Here is a 23,127-nt window from a genome sequence, read left to right on the forward strand (position 1 = left end):
TATTTATTATTACTCGAGGGGTGGATGCATCAAGTTGAAGTCCTAACAGAAAACCAGAAAATTCTGATCTCTACCTCAATCCTAAGAACTTCTTCCTTGCCTTCCTTATGACCCAGAATTATGGTTTCTCAGGCCAAGTTAGTCATTTTAATTACATCCCACCCTTTCTGCGAAGCGGTGTCAACTATAACATCAACCAGCAGCGACACTTTTTCCACGATTAGTGCTCTCTTTAAATTGGGAGCGCTTTGGAGGAAAAAAAAAATGGAAGAGTTGTCATCGTTTTGAGATGGATGGTCATCGTGCTTGCTGTCTATCCACGGCTGGAACTCCATTTAACTTTAAGGAAGTCTACTAGAAGTGCCTGCTCAAGGATTCCTGGCTCAAGTTTCTGATGTGTACGGTCTCGGCCCATCAGGCATCTCCCTGTCCTGTCATCCCTCCTACCAGTCTCCGCCTCCGCGGAATTGTCCCAGATCCTGCAGCAGCTGCAGGAAAGTCTCTCCATCCCTCTTTGCGGAGTGAGACGCACTTCCCAAGACGCAGGAAATTCGGCGGCTTTCGGACCCCGCGGTGCAGGCTGCAAAGGCCTGCGGCCCGGCCCCGGCCCCGGGGCCCGGCCCTGGCCCCGCCCCAGAGAACGCCGTCGCGTCTCGTTACGTCACGCGCTGCCGGAAGTGCGGCTGCGTGCACGGCGGGGGCACGTCTCCTGACGGCTCCGCGCGCTGTTCCGCGTGCAGCTCCCCGAGCAGCGCGGGAAGCGGCCCCCGCTTCGTTGTCGCCTCCGCCGCCGAGGTGGTGTATCTCCCCGCGCGGGCGCCCCGAGCGCGGTGCCATGGAGGTGGTGGAGGCCGCCGCCGCTCAGCTGCAAACTCTGAAATTCGGTGGCGCCGGCGTCGGGGTTGACCAAGGTCTGGCCGTGCCGGCTCCGGACCCCGCTCCGGTCGCAGCACCGGGGGCGGACGAGGGGGCCCCGGACCTTGCGGGGGAGCAGCCGCCTCAGCTCGCCCCGCCGTCGCTCCCGGAGCCGCATCCCGGAGGGAGCAGCCTCGAGACGTCGGACTCCGACTCGGACTCCGACTCGGACAGGTCGGGCGCCCGGCGGTCCGGGGCGCGGGGCCCGGGGTGGGCTCGGGGAGCGGGAGGGCCCGGGGAGCCGGGGCACGTTCCTCGCCGCCCCCTGTGGATCGCGCTCGGGGCCTGAGCATCGCCGTCAGGGCCCCTCGTCCCCGAAGTCTGGGGGTCTTGTGTACACCATATCGTTTTCAGCTAGAGTATAGGAAGTCTGTGGCTATAGGGTTGTTCCGTGACCAGTCGTGTGGCGTGTCCTTGGTGGTTGTAGCTTATAGTTTGGGGCAGAGCCGACTTTTCCCCATCCAGTTTAGTGTGTGCGCTTGTTTGTGGAGCCAGATAAATGGAGCATCAGGTGAAGGATTTTATGTGTTTACAAGTTGGGTCCCGGCAGTTTTGTTCGTAGAAGCTTTGTGGTGAGGAATTACTAATGAAATTAGCGAAATATTGTTATTTTACTGTTACTGCAGGCTTCCGTAGGTTTTATGAGCCACCTCCCCCCTCCCTCGCGGTGTCTTTTAAATATGAAAGTTTTGTGGAGGGAGGGGACTTCGGCGTGACGTTACTACACCACGCTGCACATCGTCTACAAGTGTTTGGGTCTTGTGCGACGCGGTTAACAAAATAGATACTACCCCTGCCCTGCATTCTGCTGAGAGGGACGAAAAATAAAAGTAAACATACCAATCAGACAATGAGTTGGTGAAAATTACCACGAAGGAACAAGCTAGGCACTGAGAAAGTAACAGGAGAACCCTCTGGCCATGATAAAGTTTTACTTCTTATGGGTGGAGAAACTATTGAAGAATTTTTGAGCAGATGATTGACATGCTCAGGTTAACGTTCTGATGTTTTGCTCTGTGGATAAGGAATTGAACTGGGCTCAAGAGTGAAAGCAGAATGGGCAGGGTTAGTGTGGAAGCAGTTAGAAAGATGTTCCGTTAGTCCACGGCGTGACCATGTTTGGATTGAATATTTTGGCATCTCCCTGATCAGGGTCGCTAGTAGATGTTGTAGTGGCCGAGTCAGAGAGGCAGCAGTCGGGTGGATGGTGGTGCTTGTTTACTGGGATGGGGGCTGTAGACCAGTAGGAGTATTAACTTCGGACAGCTAATTTGAGGTTTCCCTCACAACAAATTGGAGATGTCCCGTAAGCAGTAGGATGATGAGTTTAGAGTTCAGAGGACAGTTCTGGTATGGAGATGTAAATTCGAGCATCAGATTACAGATGAAACTTACTTGAACTTTTTAATATGGATGTTTTCAAACTCATACAAAGTACAGAGAGTAATAAAATGAGTGAACATACACTCATCACCAAACTTGACACTTTCCAATATTTTGCTAACTTTGTTTTATCTAACATTTCTAGCATTTTTTTTAACCTGGTAGTGTTAAAACAAATTTCAGACAGCATGCCACCTTACCTGTAAATTCTTTACTATTCATCTCTGATAAAATACTTTTTACATAACCACCATGTCATTATAAATCATAATAAAATGAATCCTAATTCCTTAATATCACCTAGTACACACTCTGTATTCAGATTTTTCTAGCGGAATAGGAGTCACGTTTACCAGTTTTATCATTGACTGAGAATGCAATAGCTTGAAATGATTCCAAGGTTTCTACCTCTGGTGACTGGATTGAGGACTAAACAAGGAAATAAAAGTAGAAGCTCGAAAACAGAAGCAGATTTAGTAAGGAGAATGCACTTTTTTCTTTTAACTTGTGAGTGTGAGACATGTGTAGGTCATTCATACCACAGTTGCTGGTAAGCAGCTAGAGATCAGGAGAGGAGCCTGGGGATATCAAGGCTGAAGATTTGGGAGTTATCTGCACATTGGTAATGATTGAGCTCATTGGAGTGGATGAGGTTATCCATGGAAAGAGTACCAGAGAAAGAGGAGAACATGGGGATGGGACTCTTAGAAACAGTACATACAAGGAGCTGAAGTGGCTGCCAGCAAACAATTTAAGAGGAGATTTACTGGCACTGAGAATTGCTGTGGAAGTCAAGGGCTAAAGGAGATTTCAGAGAGTAGTGTTCAGCATGGTTAGTAACTTTGAGGAGTTTCCAAATTGAAGACTGAGAAGAAACTCTCTTGGCTTAGTTGTGATTTGGTCCTTGGTGACTAATAAGAGAGGTGCCTTTCCCAGAATTCTCTTCTGTCAGTGATTTGTCACATGCTTAATTATATTCAGAGTGTGGCATGACACATGAGGCAGTTGTAATAAGAGGGTTTGGGTTATAGCAGGGATTTTGTGATCAGTGGATTAAAGACTGCTTTCCAAATACCATAGTCAGTTTCGAAATGCTAAGCTTTTGAACAGCAGCCATAAACATCTAGTAAGGTAGATATTTCCTAGTTGAATAATCGTATTTTGGTACCCTCCTAATAATGCTTTTGTACTGTTTTCAATTTTTTCTTGTCTACAGTGAAACAGATTCCGATAGTTCAAGCTCCTCTTCTTCCTCATCATCATCCTCATCGTCTTCGTCCCGTATATCCCTCCCTGCAGTGCTGTCAGATGGAGATGATTTACAAGTTGAGAAGGAAAATAAGAATTTTCCTCTTAAAACAAAAGATGAGTTACTTCTAAGTGTAAGTACTTAGATTTGTTACCGAATTTAATTTGCATGTTCTAAAATATTTTATGGTACCAGTATTGATCTCATTTGGCCTATATCTGCTCCATAAATTTGAATACCTTTCTCAGCTTTTATTGGTCATACCTTTGCCATGCCTTGGCTTTCTTAAGTAAAAGAAAGTATTGATCTGAATAATTTCTCAGGTTGCTTCCAACGCTAACATTTGACAGTTGTGCTGGGCATCCAGTTTGGCTTGCTGCTTTGCATTTTTTATCTTCCCTAAAGAGTGTAAAGATTTTTTTTTTTTTTTTTTTTTTTGCTCTACAACTCAGGAAATTTTGCTAAGTAGCAATTGAAATTATTTTTTTAATTGACTGCATTTGGAGAAATAGTGAAATTAGGTCAGTTGCACTTTTGAGGATTTATATTTACTTGAAGTTTTTGCAGTGTTTTCATTATTACAGTTGGAAAAAACTTGTTTATTGTGGATTGGTATTGACATTTGATAGGTTTGGTCTATGAATTTAACTCTTGTGTGCTTATTTCCTTCTAAGCTGTTACTAGGAGGTTGATGGTTGAATGAAACCTTATGATCCAAGAGGAAAGTCTTCTCAGAATTTCACAGGATATTGCCACATGTTTATTCTCCCCACTCCCACGTGTACTTTAGTTATTATTAAAACTTTTAAAAACCTTAATGATCACTGACTGTAATGATATAATACTTAAATCAATGAAGTAGTAAAGCAAGATTTGAAAAAAAATTTTAAAGCCTAGAGTCATTCAGGCACCTTTTCATGACTGTATTCACTCGATATTATTTCCTTTTTCTCGTTGTAAGAAATTTCCTATCTCACTTAACACCTCATGTATTGAGAACCCTTGGATTTGTATGCAAATTCGTCATTGATTTATATTTCCCTAGTATAGACATTGATCTCTGTCAGTGGTCTTTTTACACAAAGCCTCTCCCAACTTATGATTATTTTCTGAAAGTACTGGGAAATTTGATCTTTTCCCTGTATCTTGATCACCTTTTTATTTAAGTTCTCTCTTAGAGTATAAGAATCAACAAATAAAGGACCACAGTACTTTGATTTATGTATGTGTTTCATTTTCTTATTTATCTTACTAGACCTGGAATTTTTCCCTTGGAATTTAATGCAAAATATTAGTCGATATACTTAGGTATTTTTCTGGATAGAGTGCTCGTATTTTCATCGGAAAGTCAAAAAGGGTCTGTGTCCATAGAGGCCAGGAACCACGTTCTTGAGGACTGAGTTCAGACCTGGTCTTCACGGCTCCCTTAGTGCCCAGCAGAGTGCTTTTCGGTTGTGGGGTTCTCAGTCAACGGTAATATGTGATTGTAGAATGGGTGAGTGAACAGGCATCTTACATTCACCCACTTTTAAACTATTACAGCACACCTGCCATATGCCAAGTGCTGTAAACAAGACCCATCCCCTTTCTGCTGTCATAGTACCTACTGGAGAGAGAGAGAGAGTAAATGAAGCAGAGACAAATACAGTCACTTGCTGGAAGTGCTGTTGAATTGTGAGTGTATGCTTGGCTCATATCAGAAAATTGCATTTTTGCTGGGAAGGAAAGTGTGTTAGCTTTTAAAACTTGGAATAGTGTGCTGCTCTGTTCCTTTTTGTGCCAGTTCTGAAGGATCTTTGGGAAGGATGGAAGGGGCAATTATAGTCTTTATTTTTAAATTTTGGATTCTTAACTAGCTGTTTACTTTATATTTTCATGATTAGGAAATAAATGTACTGCAAGTTCCTAGTCTTTTAAGCCACTCTGGTGCCAGAGCTAGGTGCAGGAATGAGTTCTCTGGTCTGCCCTAAATCTTTTTGACTTAGGGTCTGAAAGAGTATCTGAGGACTCCTTCAGGACCTTAGCTCTGAAGTTCAAGGGAAGAGAATGACTTGACCCTGAACACCAAGGATGGTGTGGCTACAAGTACTCAGTATCTTTAGGACTCTGCTCTTTTTCTGTTGCTCCGTAGGTGTTTCTGCGCAGGGCTGGTGGCTTGGCCACTGATACTTCTGTATGAAAGCCATGGAGAGAACTTGTGCTGGTTTACCGGGGGCTCAGTACTCAGGCCTGAACAAATAATTGAGTCTAGTGAGATGGGTATTCGGATTGCCTGGACATGAGTTACCTAGTCACTGCTGTTCTTGTGGAGAGTGTGTAGGAAAGTGTGTGCTTGAGAGAAAGCACACGGGTGAGTGTGAGAGCCAGGTGGCAGAAAGGAAGCGTGAGAGCGTGTGGAATTTGAGGAGGGCGGGAGCTGGGTGGGTGTTTTCAACCCCATGCAAACCACAAGGAATGGGTTCTCGGTCACAGCAAAGGGAGGCTTAGAACACTTCAGATGGGGCTGCTGTTCTGTCAGTAATAGTATTTATCTTCTGTGGAGGGGAAGAGGGAAATAATAATACTTGGGAGCAGTTAATCACATGACTTATATTGGACTCTTGTGGCGGCAACAGCGACCCTCAAATTGCATCAAGAGAAGGGGGATTTGTTGGAAACTTACTTGGATAGGAAAGCCATCGGGAACCAAGCTAGCTCTTGTGGATGGCCGTGCTGTTTCTTTTGTACGCTTCTTGGGACTCTCATCGTTCTGAGTGTCGTATTCTTGTTTCCTGACTCACTTCTGTTTGCCTGCAGATTCATCTTTTTAATTCTCGCTTACACATGCATTTCTCTTCTTGCTCCTGGCTGTACGTCTGGCATCTCCTACTTTAAACTTCTCCACGAGCTGGCTGTTAGCGCCATATTCTTTCCTGACTATGACAGCTTAGATTTGTCTTTTTTCAGAAGACGGCCGTCCGCGCTTCCTGGGAAGCACCCCCTCCTTCGTTACAACCAGCTCTGGCTGGTATTGACCGTGCCATTTGTTCAGGTCTACTGGTGCGTGTCTTCTTAGGCAGCAGGGGTTGTGCAGCGGGACTGTTTGCTCTGTGTAGCCTATTAATTTAATTTCCTAATGAAATTCTGAAGAAGATGAGAGAAATATTCTGTGTTGTCTTTGCCAAAAGGCATACATAAATTAAAATGGGCCAGACAGTTAATACCAGTTTCAGAGTTTGTGCTGGATCATTGAGATCTTTAGAACATAGACATGCCCTGTTTAGCCCGGTTTTATGTCCTACCTCTTTATGAAGTATCTCATATGCTAGGCTGTTTGCTATTGTTGTTCAGGCATGCCGAGCTTAATTTTTACCTCTGTTTAGCCTGTTTGTCAAACAGGAATGTTGCCTTCCAACAACGGAAAAAATCTTTTCCATTGTTGCAAAGTTAGGTCCTAGTGATCTACCTACTAGCTATTGCGGATCTCTCATTGTAAGAATGTGGGAGCTACAGTGAGGTAACCTCGAGATTGTTCTTTTAGAATTAAACAGTTGCTTTTTAAAAAATTTTTAATTTATTTATTTTGGGCTGTGTTGGGTCTTTGTTGCTGCATGTGGGCTTTCTCTAGTTGCGGCGAGTGGGCGCTACTCTTCGTTGCGGTGCGCGGGCTTCTCATTGCGGTGGCTTCTCTTGTTGCGGAGCACAGGCTCTAGGCACGCGGGCTCCAGTAGTGGCTCGCGGACTCTAGAGTGCGGGCTCAGTAGTTGTGGCACTAGATTTAAACAGTTGCAACAATCCCTTGGGATGACAAGATGTGGTTATAACTTGTTTTAAAAAAAGATGAGAGGAAGAGGAAAAACGAGGGATTGGTCAGCCATAGAGGCATTGGAAAGGAGAATAGACTTAATTGGCTCTTTTCTTAATGTCACAATTACATAATATATGACAAAGTTAACCAAGTGGAATCATTCTTTTAGAACATAAACCCTTTAATGCTGAGAAGGTTTATATTAATATATAATCTATACAGTAAATGTAAAGCAGTGTGCATATTACAGTTTTGGAACTACATTAAACCACATAGGGTTTATTCAGTGTTTCAGTGAATTGGAAAATTAGGTTCTATTTGAAGAACTTTCTCATCAATTTATGTTCTTAACTGTTCTTTCAAATAAATCTGATGTAATTAAAATTTAGAATCATAAGGACATTCATGGGATTGTGACATTGCAAAGTCTTGATCAGAAATGAATTGTATAAATTAGTACCTATTGAAAACCTGAAGTTTTTACATAATATTTTAAAATTATGATCACAGTGCTTTGGGGGATAAAACATAGATAATACTGCAATATAGATAATGTGTATTTATACATGTAATATAACATGACCAAGAAAAAAACTTAATGCTTGTAGGCAATTCTTGGTAAATTTACCTTCGTAATTTAGAGACTGCCTATATTATGTTGTATATTGTATATATACCATATATATACACAATATATGGTATGTAATTTACAATATACAGTATATAGGCAATATACAAATGCAATATATGTATATATACAATATACAGTATAATATAGGTAACATACAAATGCAGTACAATTAGGTTGACCCTTATAGTTGTAATTAGGGTGAGTACACTTTTTCTGATTCTGGCAGTGCAGACCCTTATCCTAACGTGAGGATATGGGAATACATGGGCCACCTCAAGTGGTCAGAAGTTACAGTGGATTATTTCACACTTTTGACTTCCCACCATCTTGAAATTGTATTGCACCTTGTTCTACAGTTAATAATCGTCGATTGAATGTGGTGTTTTCAGGGCCCAACTTGGTTTATGAGTTTTGTCCTAAATGCAGGCCTTGTTCAACTTCAGCTTTTTATGACTTTAGTATATCTGGAATTATTATATCATATCTTAGAATACCGATGGCACTTATTAGCATTCTCAAAATACCTGATATTTAAGAAATGGCTTATATACTTGAAAGGAGGTAGGTTTTCATTAATACTTGGTGCTTCTTAAAAACAGTGCTCAGATTTTTTTAAAAATTAAGATTTTGTGCTTCATTGCACAAAGTTTATTCAGTAAGGCTTGTATGAAGCACAAATAATCCTGAATAAATACTGATTTATTCAGTAGAGTATCCATATATACCCTGTGTATATACATGTATATGATCATTATTACACAGAAACATTCCATTTATTAGCTTTCTCCATCCCCAGTAGATTTAATAAGTGAGTTGTGATTGTTTTTAGAGAATAAAGACAAATGTCTGTAGAGAAGACTCCAGCTAGAGAGTGAGCATACACACTTGGCTGAAAGCAGAGTAACAACAGAGTTGATGACTGAATGCCTAGTGAATTGTACCAGGTACAGGAAGCTGAAGGATTGACAGAGTTGATGACTGAATGCCCAGTGAATTGTGCCAGGTACAGGAAGCTGAAGGATTGACAGAGTTGATGACTGAATGCCCAGTGAATTGTACCAGGTACAGGAAGCTGAAGGATTGAGTGGAAGGGGAGATGACAGTGGTCAGGGAACGCATCGTGGCTTGACCTTAGATTGAAAGGTGGATAGGATCTCCATAGAAACGGACAGGTGAGCAGAATAGGAAATTTCCCAGTGAAGGAACCAAGTCTGTTTGTTCACTCATCATCCATGGGAGTGTTTTCAATTCTAAAATGGATACTTTTTAATCTTTTCACACTTCTGAAAAGTTGGGACTAATAATGGATGGCAGTGATTAGCTTCACAGTTTTTTGGCAGTGCTTTTAATTTTGTGGTATATAAAATCAGTGTCTTAGATTCCGTGAGGTGTGGACTCCTCAGTTAACATAAAAGATAATGCTTAGGGTTATATTCATCATTGAAGGTTTTTTCTTATGGAGATGGATTATGATTTTATTTTACTTTTATATTTATGCTAGTTAACTTTCGAGAGTATTCTTATGAGCTTTGTTTTTGTGACAATAATTTTAGAGAAAGATGGGATGAGAACATTGTAGTTTACTACAAAAGGAGAATATAAAGAAGATAAGAGAATATAAAGACATTTCAAAGAAGTGTTCACTTTCAGCTTTTAGGTGAAAATATTTAATGGGCTAATGTGAATCTAGTGTCATATATGATAGGGTAATTGATGAGGGCAAATTAATGCTTGTTGGTGATGGCTAAAGGAATAGCTGAGTTCCACGGAATGTTGTAAAAGTACTTTCCATGGAGAAGTTGATGAATCCGACTAAATGTTATATGAAGTCCTAGTTGACTCACAGTGTAGAGACCTAATCCATTCTTTTTTCCAATATGTTTTACCAGTTATAGGAAAAAAAAGTTAACAATCATGGCTCTCAGTACTCCAGAGATTGGATCCTACTTTCCAACCATATCTGAAAAGTGAAGGCTCACCTAATAGCATCAGGTAATTGGCCTCCACGTGCATGTCCTCTGTTCTTGGGTAACATGAGAAAGTGGTCAGATAACTTCATTCCACTTTCCTCACTTTTTAAAGTTCTCCCCAAACTGGCACCGAAAGGATTTGTTGCCATTTGGAATGTTTGAGTCCTTTCCCGCTGCCCTTTTTCTGTATTTGTGAGTGAAAACCCAAATCAAGGTTCTTCAGGTAATTTTACCTCAAAAGATCATAAGTTACTGATTTTTTTCCCTCTACCCCAATGATAAGTCTTCATAGAGCTAGGGAAGTCAAGACCATTGTAAGGTATGACTGTCTTCTCGGAGGGCCATTTTTGACCCATTAGCTCCTTCCGTTTTTGTGCTGGAAGTTTTAGGCACTGTTTTTTGACTGGTGTGTCTACAGTTTAAATTTTAATAGGGTGGATTTTTAATGTTCAGTGCTTCTCATTTGAATTTTCGTTTAACTGAGCAACCATGTAGGCCATAAAGATGTCTGAGAATCAGAATATAATCATATTCTTCTGATAGACAGTGGTTGATCTTTCACGCCTGCTTGAGAAGTGTGGTTAGGACCTTGCATTTCTTTAACGCCATAGCTGTGAACATCTGTTCTCCAGAATCAGAGTAACTTTGTTCAAGTCTGGTATGTAATTTCTGTATTAATGTTCTGTCTTTTTGATTGCATGCTGTTAAACATTTTTAAAAAATTGTATTGTTAATCACTTGTGTGAATTATTCAGAACTTTTTTTGCTTAGTTTCTCTCTATTTATAGCTAAGAAGCCTGAAGTAGTGAGTGGAGAGGAGCAGATTCAGAACTAGCATCAGGTGGACTCCAGTCAGCTCTGTTTTTAGTTACTGTTGTGGAGGCCTGCTTAGCAGCATTGGAATTTGATCATTTGAACTTCCTGATTATTTCCTTTCTGAATAATATAGGATAATTTGTCACGGTAAAGGCTGATTCTGTCATCTAATTTACGCTTTCCTACATCACTGTAAGAAACCCTACATTGCCTTTTAGTAAAGCCTTTGACTTGGAGGTGTAGAGTGTGTCAGAGTAGAGGATTGGATTTCTTTAGTATGTTGAATTTCAGGAGTTCATTTGCCAAATGCTGTGACTTTTTTCTTTGCCTGATGATGCGAGTGAAATACTTTTCTTCCTTTCCTTGTCTACTCTTTGTTGTTACATTTGTCATTACATGTAAACATTTTGAATAAATATGTCCATAAAAACTGTTTTTACTTTTCTTTGATTTTGGATCAATAAAGATAATATTAATTTTATTTAAATGAGTACATAGGTATTTATATCTAGTTGCAGATACTGTACATCCAGAACAGTTGTTAGTTTGTTTTTAATTTTGGAAAATAACAATGATGACAACAGGGATTTATCACACACCTTCATTTCTGCCAGTGGAGTATTCAGGCTAGTGTTCACACCTAATATGGTGCGTGATGTCAATAATATGGCCTTAAAATTATACTTGTATTAATGGCCGAAAATAGATTGGTCCTCCTTTACCTGGGTATATATTGAGTAATGGAGGGCTCTTTGGTTGTGTAAGAGTGTAAAGTAGTGCTGTCCAGTAGATCTTCCTGCAGTGATGGAAATGTCCTATAGTGACCCTGTCTTCATACCATAGCTACAGAGCACTTGCATGTGGCCAGTATGACTGAAGACTGCAGTGTAAATTTTATTTAATTTTAATTAATTAAATTTAAATAATCAAATGTAATTAGTGTCTTGTATTGGATAAGCAGAATAGAAGGAGTCTTTTCTACTCCCTCATTAATCTTTCCATGGGGGTTGTAGGTAAACTAGGCTCATATGTTAATCTTCCTAAGCGGCTGTAAATAGCCTTCTAGTCTTTTGTTTTCATTGCACTTGATTTTGTTTATATGATGAAGGGTCCGGATTTCCCTCATCAGCTCTTCCTTCAGTTTTTTAGTTTATCGTTATGCCTCTTACTTCTGATTCTTTATATCCTCTGCACTGTCAAGGCTGTAGTGTACTTTAATATGTGTTCTGGCCCCTTGTTTTTGGTTATTGGAGTGTGTCTGTGTTTCTCCTCGTTTCTGTCACACACATACACATCCTCTCTCCACTCCTGGAAAAGCAAAGTGCTTGATTTTTGTTTGAAGGAGATTATGAGACAGAGCAGATTCATTCATTATCTTACCAGGGCAGCTTCTGTGTTATCAGCGGGCCAGGTGTTAATCTAATGGCTGTAGTAATGTTTGACACTGCAAAGCTGAGGTATCTGTGCATCAGTCCTGGGCAGTGAAGCTTAATTGGAAGCCTGCCTTTTTTACTTTGTTATTGAGAAGGTCGGGTTGAGGTCGTTTTCATTCCTTGAGGATTCTCTTTTGAATTTTAAGAATTGTATTTTCATTATCTAATTTCTGCTCTGACTGAAAAAGTCTGTGACCTCTTCTGAGATTTTTTTTTAGCTTGGACTGATGAGCTAAGCCAGTTCATTTTACTGAGCACCTACTATGTGCTCGCCATTGTTCCTACTATAGCAACAAGCAAGGCAGACCTGGTACCTATAGTTGTTGATGGACTTATTGTCTGGTTAGGGAAAGACTTTAAGCAGGTAAACAAATAGTATGTTAGACAGTAATGTATTTACAAGAGAGCAAAGCCACAGGATAATTTGATGAAGAGTGACTAGGCTTGGTGGTGGTGCAGTTCTTTAGATTAGTAGTTCTTTAAATTAGTAGATAAGGTAACTTGTGACATCTACATATCAAGATCAGATCTTGTATTAATGGTCTGACGTTGTAGTCCAGAAACTTTCCCTTTGAACCTTCTAAAGTTCTGCCTTCAAACCTGCCAAAAATCTTCGTGGAAAGCACATCCCTTGGATGAATTGTTGAGGGAGTTTGGGAGATTTTTTTCTCCCCCTTTTTCCTTCTCCTCTCCTAGTATGCTCGTTTAAGAGGAGCTAATATCTCTTTTCGCCCTTGATTCAGTCCCCCAAATGCTATTTCCAAAGCAAATATATTGCTTGACTTAACTGGACTTTCAAAGGCTCCAGAACAGGCTCTTAACCTGGAATTATACAAGGCTAGTTTTACTTCTTGATCTCGACCTGGAAGTGCACTAGGCTGATTTCACTTTTCTCTTAACAAGTTATATGTATAATGTTTGGTTCTTTATATACCTTTTGTGTTCTGCAGAACATTTGGTATAGAGACTTCGTGCATATCGCTTTTATAGGTAGGGTCTTTTACCATCAAGAAGCAGTTTGATGCCTTCATTGGCCTTTTTTAGGAATCTCAGAACTATGCATGCATTCCCCCATTACAGAGTACTGGGGTAGCTGAATTGGAATGAGAAGTGTGGTGTCTGTGTTCTAAGTTTTGGTTCTCCATGAGATCAGAGATCCTCCCCATTTGAAGGCAAAACTTTTTGTTCTATTAGTACATAGGTTTGAAACAGGGTAATAACAGGAGTTAAGGGAGTCTCCCAGACTGTGTTTTGACCACAGATGTGAGTCCCTGCCTCACTACAGATATTCTGGCTTTGTTTACCTTCCCTTGTCTCCCTCATGCTGGATGTCTCATAGATGTCCTTAGAGCAGGACGTCTGGACTCCATTAGACTCTGTAGTCTGACCTGCTCAACTTACAGTAAATTATGTGGTGATGATATCAAAAGATGATGAAAGGGCATTTGGTAAAGTTCAACAGTCATTTATGATTTAAAAAAACCAAACACACACAAATAGGAATAGGTGAATACTTTTCTTAACCTTATAAAAAGTTCCAATCAAAATGCAGTATTATGCTTACCGTTTGAAACATTCCTAATAGTCAGACATCGTGCTCGCTATCATCACAATTGTATTGTGGTCATACCAACCAGTGTCATTTGAAAAGTGAAAAATGCGTTATACTAATACTGAAAAGGAGGAGGAGGACTTATTGTTTTTGAAAATGTGGTAATACAGTGAATACACAAGAAAATCACTAGACATAAATCTCAGCATGGTGTTTTCTTGTGTTCAGACAATTTTAAAATTTGAAACTAGAGAACCGATGAAAGTGTCAGTGAATTTTAAGTCATCTTAGTATAGGGAAGGTCTTTCTAAATGTGACACGAGTTTTAAAATCGAAAAAAATGAAAAGATTGATGTATTTGGTGTAGTCAAATGCCAGAGTTTAGTAAACAACTTAAATGCCAGAAAACATGGTGAGAGGTAAGGGAGTGGATATTTGCTACGTAGTTGATAAAGAGCAAATGTTCTTAAAACCCCAAAGTTTTCTTATAAATTGATAAAAAGATAAACCTTCCAAAAGAAATGTGTATAAAGTATACGAGCAATTCATAAACACACTCAGGTAGCCAGGAAACATGTCGTCTTGATTAATGAAGAAAATCAGATTAAGGCAAGATGCTGTTTTAGACCTGTCAGATGGGCAAAGATTTAAAGTTTGCTTCTCAGTGACGGCAAGGATGTAGGAAAAGCTCTCATACATTTTTCGTGGAAGTGTGAATTGATGTAACCTTTTTGAAAAGAAATTTAGCAGTATCTGTCAAAATTAAAAATGTTTGTACCTTTGGATATAGCAGTTCCACTTGGAAGAATTTATCATAGGAGTTACACAAAGATATGTTTTAAAGAATGTTCATTGTATCATTTTGTGTAATGATAAAAATTAAAACTGCAGATAAATGTTGTATCAGGTGATTGGTATACTAATTTTAGGACATCTGTACAGTGGAACTGTAAGAGTGTTTAAATAAAATAGATACTTATGTTTTGGTGTAGAAAGATGTGGAAGATATAATAGATAAAAAGGATAGCTTATATTACAATGTGGGTACTTTAATTAAGTGAAACATCAAAGTTAAATGTTAAGTTTGTGTCCGTCTAGTAAGTGTATTTGAAAGACTGTTAACAGCTATCTATGGAGAGGAACTGGAAGGTTGAAAGGAATAGGGTGGGGGGAATTTTTGCTTTTTACTTTGTATCCTTCTATACTACTTCAGTTTTTATTTTTTTTTTAAAAAGGGACATGTATAACTTCTGTACTTTAAAGTTAAAAAAGATCAAAATAGTACCAGAGTTTAGGTTTGCACCAAAACATAATTATATTGCATGGGCCTTAAATTCCTCCTAATAGAACACACAAAACAAGGAGCCTTCCATTTTGTGGTCAAATAGCATTTATTTATTTGAGAATAGGGCTGATTTTGTGTCCTAAGTGTTAACGGCATACAATCTGCCCTTCTACCCAGTTCAGAGGTTTTCATAAAAGATCTAACAGCATTTCCTCTTTTCTTCCTTTCCTCTACCTGCACAGTCCTGGCTTTATTTAACCAGCGGGCTTTATCACAGTCCAGAAGGAAGGAAAGTTTTTGCTCTAGACCTTAACTATAATTTGGTGAGGCAGCGGGGCAGATTTCATCACTGTGCTGCTGCATTAGAAGATGCCATTCGCCTCTTGTAGGAGGCGCTACTCTCAGAGCCAGAGTCCTTGTGAGATGCCTGTCACATTGCCCTCTACCATTAAAGCCTCCTGCCTGCAGCTCCCAGCATTATAGTCCTCCAGTCTCATATTTCATAGGGTACGGGGTTTCTTTAGCTAAGAACTTCTTAAACAAGGCTGTTCCATGCCACATTTACCAGTTTGTTGTAACAACTGAACCCCCTTCTCTATTCTGATACACACATGGAGCATTTTCAAACCATGGTCTTTGCCAAGAAAAGGCTTTTCATATTTAATATGATAAAATGACAAGCGGTCGTCCTCTCCTTAAAATTCCGACATATAAAACACAATCATTTCCTTCAACACAGGCCAGGCTAACCATACAGAGGTACGTCTTCTGCATTGAGTTGGCTGAGATCCTTAATGTGGATTTTCATAACTACTCCTTGATCAGAAGGTAGCATCCGCAGAAGAAAGTTATGCGTTCGCTCTGGTTAAGTGATTTTGTTAAAAACCTCGATCTGAGTTCCCATAGAGGAAAATGATTACCCAGGATATGCTCATCTGCAATGTACTGTATAATTTAGGTTTTCCTGTCTTTTCTAACATTTCTCCCAAAGTTACCTTTTTTCTCTCAAACTAACCCCAACATGCCATTAATAAGATCTTTGCACTTTCAAGCCCTTCTTAAGGAAAAACTTCCTTCGAAGAATCAGTTGTGATCATTTAGCAAAGGTGAAGAATAGAAAGCTCTGTTTATTTAATTTAAAGCCTAAGGTCTGCTTTATTCTTAGATTTCTCTTCAACTTCATCTCTACTTCAATAGCTAGTTTCTGTAGCAGCTGACATTCAGTTAACAGCTGGGTCAGAAAAGAAATCTTTAGATGTAAAAAAAAATTTGGATTTTAACCTAGACAGGGAAGATAATCAGGCAACACCTTCACAACTTTTTGGACTGAAGCTTACATTCTGTTTCCAGGAATTCTGTACTTTTTCTTGAAGAGGCCAGAAATTCATCTCTTTCATACAGCCCCAGAAAAGTTAGCTGTTTCTCTGTTCAGCTGTTTAACCACAGTCAAATTAATTAACCAACCACATTAAGGCAGCTCAGAGAACTCTCCTTGTGTGGAGAAACTGGAAATATTTCTCTTCGAATGGAATGTCTCTGGGAGTTACTGTGTGAGTTGTCTCTTTTCTTTACCTTGGATTCCTTAACAGCAGTTTTTGGGGGTAGGGGGAGGGTGGTTTCTTGTTCAAGTATGATTAGGAAAATCTAGAATGGTCTTCAGGCCTGTGTTCTTAGACACTAGATCGCTTGAGTCACTTAGGTGGGGAGATGTCGAAGGGGGGAGAAATGCTCAGACACTGAAAAGGACAACATCCAAGAGATGACAAGTACTTAATGTTATGTCTCAGAAACGGGTGTAGCACTCTACATGGAAACCATCCTTTTTTTAAAAGTTAACTTGTTGAAGCTGGAGGAAGGTTAATGCTTTCTTATATTTCAGGAACTACCTACTGTTGAAGAACTCACTATTGTTCTGCCTGAAGGTATTGAATTAAAGCCTCTTGGGGTGGTTTCAAGTATTATTGAACAATTAGGTATGTAAATATTTTTATTAATAAAAATTATCATTTATATCCAAGCATGTACTAATAATGAAATCAAAGACTTTATGACTGGTAGATTTTCTCTGAAAGATGTAATAACACTTCATTTTACAGTCATTAGGTTTGAACAGATAAATTCAGTTTTTGCTTATACAAGTAATACATAAATACAGTGTCTTTATAAAAATTTAAAGTGTGCTTTTACTGACATACTTCTCCAGAATTTCTTTGATTTGGTATATTTTCTATTGCTGTTAAATTACTACAAATTTAGTGGCTTAAAACAACACATTTATTAGTTTACAGTTCTGTGGGCCAGAAGTGTGATATGGGTCCCACTGGCTAAAATCAAGGGGTCCATCAGGCTGAGTTCCTCTCTGGAGGCTCTGAGGGAGAATCCTCATATTCCTGACCTTGTCAACATCTAGAGGCGGCCACCTTCCTTGGCTCATGGCCCCCTCCCTTCATTCTCAAAGCCCATAATGTAGCTTCTCTCTGACCTTCTTTCCTCATCACGTGTCTCTCTGACTAGAGCCTGGAAAACATTCCCTGCTTTTAAGGACTCCTTAGGTGGGGTCTACCCACATAATCCAGGATCATCTCCCGTTTCAAGCTCCTTAACCTTAATCACATCGGCAAGGTCTCCTTTTTTAACATAAAGTAACATCCACAGGTTCAGGGATTAGGGTGTCGATGTCTTTTTTTGTTTGTGGGGTAGTGGGTAGAGAACTGGTAATCTGCCTATTGCCTTTGATTTTATCTTATAAACATGTAAATTAGAAAGTTCTGTGATTTAACACATATTAATATCATGAAATATGAACCCACTGGAATACAGGGGAACTAGATTCTACAGATTTCTTTTAGCCCCAGGATGTGAAGTACGTATAGGAGAGACTTTGAAATTAATGTCGCTACCATTACCTCTCTAGTAATAGACTCCTAAAAATAGGACTCAGAGTTGACAAAGTCATAGGATTTCTTAAAAAATATTTTATTTTTTTATTTATGGCTGTGTTGGGTCTTAGTTGCGGCGCGCAGGATCTTTTGTTGTGGTGTGCGGGCTCTTCGTTGCAGCATGCTGGCTTCTCTCTAGTGTGGCGTGCAGGCTCCAGAGCGTGTGGGCTTTGTAATTTGCAGCGCATGGGCCCAGTTACCCCATGGCATGTGGGATCTTAGTTCCCCGACCAGGGATCGAACCCACGTCCCCTGCATTGGAAGGTGGATTCTCTACCACTGGACCACCAGGGAAGTCCCAAAGTTTTAGGATTTTTGAACTGGGAAAAAGACCTAAATTGTCCACCAGTCCTTAGTTTATGACTTAATAGGCATAGAAAAATTCAGGTCGGGGCTTCCCTTGTGGTGCAGTGGTTGAGAATCTGCCTGCTAATGCAGGGGACATGGGTTCGAACCCTGGTCTGGGAGGATCCCACATGCCGCGGAGCAACTAGGCCCGTGAGCCACAAGTACTGAGCCTGCGCGTCTGGAGCCTGTGCTCCCCAAGAAGAGAGGCCGTGATAATGAGAGGCCCACGCACCGCGATGAAGAGTAGCCCCCACTTGCCACAACTAGAGAAAGCCCTTGCACGGAAACGAAAACCCAACACAGCATAAATAAATAAATAAATTTTAAAAAAAAAGAATAAGGTCTTAAAAAAAAAAATTCAGGTCACTTGCTCTTGTGATCAGTCAATGGTAGAAATGGAAATCTGTCTTTTTGATCTTTTTATGTGTCCATATCACTATTTTAAAAATTAATTCTTATCTAATTTTGTAGTTTATTAATGAAAACTCCAATTAAAATGAAACTTTTTTACAAAAATCATAATTAAAACTCCTTACATCACTGTTGAGTCATTACATTTACTAGTTTTTGAATTATCTTATGGTATTTAATATGCACAAATAAGTCAGACAGGAATTTATTGGACCTGATGTATATAGAAGAAATTTAGGTCATAATGTTTATTCTCAAGGGAAAGAAATGTAAACTGTATGATACACATGGACTAACCCTTTTCGAGGATACTGTTTTGAATAACACATCTTAATAGACTAACAAAATTTTCAACCTGGTGGGAATAAAGAGTAGTGAATCAACAGCACATGTTACTGTTGTATCAATAAATGCTTGTTGCACACTGTTTGGAAAACTTAAAACATCTAACACTATTTGGACCTTTTACAGAAAGGAGTGTACAATAAGTATTAGTCCACTAGGTTGTGGTGATAGCTCTGTCTGGATTTGACCATGTAATCATGTTAATCTCTTGAGTACTATTTTCTTACCTTCCTATAAAATGAGGGTTTTGGATTAGGTGATTTTTAATTTTCATATAATTTTTGACTCCTTGAGAGGGGGATTGGGAGGGAGAGAAGACTGAGAATAAATTCTGCTCACTGTTATTACCTATCCTTGTCATCTTTATTCCAGGAGCAGATCTAACTCAAAAATTGTTGACCTGTGATCTGTTCCTTATGTGTATGTTCAGAACTTAGAAGCACTAGCTCTTGAAATTAATTGGGATACAATTGAAAATCTTTGAGTGGATTTTAATAATCTGAACTAATATTTCAAGTGGATATTCAAGTGGAAATATTTCAATATTTCCACTAATTTTCCAAGTGGAGATGGCATTATCTGTTTAATGTGACAGAGTATTCTTGTTTGTTGCTTTAATTTTCTAAGAACCTATTGTGTGTGTGTGTCTGTTTGAGGTGTGTATGTTTGTTTTCCTCTTTGCTGTGGTAGATTGGTTGTTTGACATTTGTGGCACTTACACGAATTGGAGATTCTGCTAGACCAGTGGAATAATGCTTTTTGCCTTTTGAGAAGGGAAATGATAAAAATTACTGGGAGTTCTATCATTCTTACTTCAGCTGTTCAGAGGAAAATATATTTGTGAAATCTAACTTTTTCATATATCAGTAAGTAATCAGTGCTTTACAGAAAAGAATTTCTAGGGTGAGAAAGAAGACTGATTTCTTCTAAAACAGGAGTTAGTGACTAAATGTGAGATTATTCTTTTTGGGGTAAAAATTGCTTGAGAAAATGATCAGCTTGAATTTGTTGTCTTAATGGATGATTCCAATTTTTTGTGAGATTTTGTACTTTAACTTTTTTTTCTTAGAACTGTAGCTTTCATATAAAATAAAATAATGTAGAATTTATTTCCCTGTGCTACTTGGTAATAAATAGACTTTGTTTTTTTATCCAAGAGAAATAGTTACTGAGGTATATTATCCCACCTTAAATTTCATTTTAAATTATGTTGGAATTAAAACCTAAATTCTCATTTAAATTCTACATTATCTTCTGATTAAATCTTGAAATAATCTTTTTGTTTCGTTTTTCAGTAATAATTGAATCTATGACTAACGTACCTCCAGTTAATGAGGAGACTGTAGTTTTTAAAAGTGATCGACAGGCAGCAGGAAAGGTTTGTAAAAAATATTCACATCCTACTAATTATCCTGTTTCTTTGTTGATTGCTTTTTCTGACTTTCACTGTCTTAAAAAGTTTATTAATTTTAGTACATGAGCAATCTAGAGCTCTCAAATTTTGGTACATTCCCGATTTTCTTCAGTACTTCGTGTCTGCCTTTACATTGGTTTAATACTGCTTATTATCCTTTGCTGTTTGTGTCATTAAATACACATGTATACAGTTTTTTCCTGATGTATGTCAGGTTGTTTGCCAGGCAGTGGGTCTGTGTATTGAATAAGATACAGTTCTTCCAGGTACTCAGTTAGGTGCAGGAGGCTTTCCACTGCATAGTTGTTCATACACTTTTTTGGTTTGTGAGGCCCTTTGAATAGTGACTCTCAAAACTTTTTAGACTTTGCCTTCCTCAGGTGGAAGCTGAGAGTGGAATATTTCAAGTGGAAAAAGATTTCAGTGATAGCAGTAAAGTGTCACTGTAGGCACTTTCTGGGGAATCATGAATATGTGTATCATCGAAAGGTTGGGTCCCTTTTAACGTCTTACTAATGGAACAGCCCCACATGCTGCATGTCCAACCTTAAGAGGGAGGAAAGACCCCACATTTTACCCAGCAAATAACAATTCAGAGCGGTCAGCAGAGGACGTAAAACCGTCCAAGATGAAGAATGTAAATACCAACCAGGTGTTCTTTTTCTGGCAGCAGGGACAGAGTTATCTTCACCTCGGGACTCCCCACTGTGTGTAGTACAGTCCTTTGTAAATTATATGTGCTGAGTAAATATGTATTGAGTTGAAAACAAACAGGTAAGAAACCAGCTATCTTTGGAGAAGCAACTTTCTGGGTTTATTTTTTCCTAGATAAGCAACAGTTGGTGTCTTTTTTTGTTTGGAGAGATATAGTTTGTGTTTAATCAGAAAAAAGCATATATTTTGAACTGTATTATTAGATCAACTCACATAACTTTCCCTTTTCTATGCCTTTTCCTGCTGTTCTATTCTAACTCAAATTAGAAAGGGATCAGGCTTTTATCAGGGTCCTGCCACCCTGCACTACCTACTTTTTAGGTCACCAGACTAATTTACCAAAGAGAAATGAGTCTCTTACGATTGCAAAGCAGTCAGCAGCAGAATTAATTGGGGTCTAGAGCTAATACTTTTTGGCAAAAAAGTTTGCAAAGTTTGCAAAGAGAAGAAAGACTTTTTAATACTGAAGGATGGTGCTGTGCTTTTCTCCCTTTCAAATACTTAGGCTTAGTACTTTTGTTTCAAGTATGAATCTCAGTGCTTTTGATTCAGAGGAAGAAGTACTGCAATACAGAACAAACCCTATTTACTGCTGGTGCCTTTGTAAGGGGTTAGAGAGATTCTAGGGGCTTAACCTTGGAGGCTGTTGAGAGAGAGAGGAGTGGAAGTGGGTGGACACTGCTGGGGAGGGAGCTCTCCATGCACAGGCAGGCTGGTGTGCCTCCTCAGGGGAGGCCAGGTAGCAGAGGCAAGGGAAATGCACTTCCTGCTCTTCTTGACTGAATTGAAACTGATCATTTCCATGATTCCTTTTATTTATGATTTTCATGACAGTTCCTTTTTCTTTAATAGCTAACTTAGACAATTTCAATTTCAGTATACTCAACACTTCACTAATTTTGAAAACCTCTAAACTCGCATTTCTTATATCCCCCAGTACATTTGAATTTTCAATCCTGAATAATACTAATACTCAGCCCTTCTGTCATTTGACCTTGGAACAAGTTGGATAAAAATATAATATTTACATCTTTAACTTTAGCTATGTGGTATAAGTCTAGAAAGAAAAATTAAATCTCTCTCCAAATTTTACATAGAAAGCTTTGTAAATTCAGGAAGTGACAAGTCTTTGAAAAATATTTTATTATAAATCTAAGCACCTTGAAATAATCCCCAAGATAATGGTGGAAGTGTGGAGGGTTGAGAGTATCAGTTAAACAAACCAGTGATCAGAAAATGAAATTGAATCTCTTAGATATTTAGCATATATTATCCAGACACTAAATTGGTTTTATGTTTAATGTTAAACCTTTGCACGTCCTTCCTTTTCCCTCTCCTCTTCAATAATAATGATCAGCTACAGTGTCGAATGTTTTGTGTATATTGTAAAATTCACTGAAACTCTGTAAGGAAGTGGAATTATCCCCATTTACTCAAAAATCACAATAGCTAAAAAGGAACAAAGTGGAGTTTACAACCCAGGTGGTCTGATTTTTTTTTTCCCCTTCCACCTCCCTCCCTCCCCCTTTCCCACTGATTTAAGGAGGGCAACCTCAGATTTGAATTTCTACTTTTGCACTTTAATCCTAATAATGATTAGTTCCTTTTGATAATTAGTGAATGGAATTCCATTTTTAATGTGAGTTCTTTAATATTAGGGGATTTTAAAAAAGTGACCAACCTATATCACCTGTTATATCTATATAACTTGAATTTCTTTGCATTTAGTTTTGAGCATTTGTTCAAGCAGGTTTTGTTTTCATTATTTTTTGTTTTACTTTTTAACAAATGAGAACTTTAATAATCAAAAATCAGCAACTGAGGATGTAATAAGATAGGTACTTTTAATGCAGTTGGTTTAAATTGGTCTAAGGTATTTGGAAAGTTGTTTAGTAGGTTAAATCAAGAGTTTTAATAATAATCATGCTTTTGGCT

At 39.0% G+C, this 23,127-nt stretch overlaps 1 protein-coding gene across 2 annotated transcripts in view; it reads left to right on the top strand.

Moving 5' to 3' along the window:
- The first annotated feature begins 661 nt into the window (after positions 1 to 661).
- The window catches only part of NAF1 (nuclear assembly factor 1 ribonucleoprotein), a 39,026-nt gene continuing 16,560 nt past the window's right edge, over positions 662 to 23,127 (top strand). Inside the window, exons 1-4 of one of the 2 annotated variants that reach the window (XM_032633654.1) lie at positions 662 to 1,089; positions 3,515 to 3,680; positions 16,901 to 16,994; positions 20,360 to 20,442. In XM_032633654.1, coding sequence (XP_032489545.1) covers positions 836 to 1,089; positions 3,515 to 3,680; positions 16,901 to 16,994; positions 20,360 to 20,442 — 597 coding nt within the window. In that variant the 5' untranslated portion in view covers positions 662 to 835. The remainder of the gene's footprint in view (positions 1,090 to 3,514; positions 3,681 to 16,900; positions 16,995 to 20,359; positions 20,443 to 23,127) is intronic. The other variant, XM_032633655.1, reaches the window with a different exon arrangement.

The sequence above is a fragment of the Phocoena sinus genome, chromosome 5, assembly GCF_008692025.1.
Source record: "Phocoena sinus isolate mPhoSin1 chromosome 5, mPhoSin1.pri, whole genome shotgun sequence".
Classification (NCBI taxonomy): Eukaryota; Metazoa; Chordata; class Mammalia; order Artiodactyla; family Phocoenidae; genus Phocoena; species Phocoena sinus.